At 53.9% G+C, this 1,214-nt stretch overlaps 1 protein-coding gene across 1 annotated transcript in view; it reads left to right on the top strand.

Annotated features, from left to right (window-relative positions):
- LOC106804873 (RNA polymerase II elongation factor ELL2-like) overlaps positions 1-1,214 on the top strand; it is a 19,785-nt gene that overhangs the window by 11,857 nt on the left and 6,714 nt on the right. The window contains exons 5-6 of the mRNA XM_014806241.1: positions 482-552; positions 1,033-1,192. Coding sequence (XP_014661727.1) covers positions 482-552; positions 1,033-1,192 — 231 coding nt within the window. The remainder of the gene's footprint in view (positions 1-481; positions 553-1,032; positions 1,193-1,214) is intronic.

Genomic DNA, 1,214 nt, shown 5'->3' with positions numbered 1-1,214 from the left:
GAGAGAGAGAGAGAGAGAGAGAGAGAGAGAGAGAGAGTAAGAGAGAGATCGACAGCAGTGTTCACCGACTACAAAAAATTCACCACTGACCGCCAACGACTTTGTAAAATATACGTTTTTCGAGAAATCGCGCAGGGCAAAAAAACGACGACGCAATCGAACGCCGTTTATTTCCGAATCGTCGGCGAGACGAGAGCAGCGGGGAAGCGATCGACGCGTGTGTGTCGGGTGGCATTAATACCTGCGGCTCTGTGCCGCCGCTCACCCATTAGCCGCGCGCGCGCCGCATCCGCCTTGCTCCTCGCACGTTCACGACAGCACGGGAAACTCTTTAGACGCTCGCGCTCTGATTTCGCTCGCCGAAATTGAGTTCGTTTAAGCTGTGGACACACTACGCGATTTTTCATGCGATCGGGCCGGCCCGTCGGTCGAACCCGTACGCTGCTGCCACCTACGTACACATCGTTTTTGCTATTTTCAGGGAGAGAGTGATTCACCTGCTAGCCGTTAGGTCCTACCGCAAGCCAGAGCTGCTAGCAAGGCTCATGAAAGGTAACTAGCGCGGACGCGGGCGGGGCCGGGGGGGGGGAGTAACGAAGCAGTGACGTCACTCAGGGAAAAAAATATAATTTATTTTTCGGGGGCTACTTTTCAAGCTCGCGTGCATGAAAATAGCACTCTAAAATTTGGTTTGCATTGAACTCTATGCAAATTTACGGGGGCTCTTTTTGGCATTTCCGGGGCTCTTTTTGGCATTTCGGGGGGCTAAATCGCCCCGAGCCCCCGTGAATTTTTTTCACTGACGTCGCTGCAATCGTCCGCCCGATCTCTCTGCGCGTGCGCGTCACACATTGTAAATCTTGTGCATGCTTGTCATGGCTCACTATCAGTCGCGCGCGATAATGTGACACACGCCCGTCGTGTGACGTCACCGTGTCGCGACGTCACCGCGTCGGACGTCGAATCGCCTTGTTTTTTTGTGTTTGCAGACGGGACTTTTTTGTTTAATTTTTCCGTTTTTCTTTCGTGCAGACGGGATTAGGGAGAAGGACAAGAACGTGCTAAGCACAATACTGTCGCAGACGGCCGTCATGAAGGACAACATCTACTCGCTCGCGCGCGGCCTCTACCAGACCGACGTCGACCCCAGCTGGCCTTTCTACACGGAAACGGACAAGCAGTTGCTCAAGAGGTGAGGGCGGGGGGTTGCATGG

Source organism: Priapulus caudatus, unplaced genomic scaffold, assembly GCF_000485595.1.
Source record: "Priapulus caudatus unplaced genomic scaffold, Priapulus_caudatus-5.0.1 Scaffold91, whole genome shotgun sequence".
Lineage (NCBI taxonomy): Eukaryota > Metazoa > Priapulida > Priapulimorpha > Priapulimorphida > Priapulidae > Priapulus > Priapulus caudatus.
This window is presented reverse-complemented; position numbering and strand designations above follow the sequence as displayed.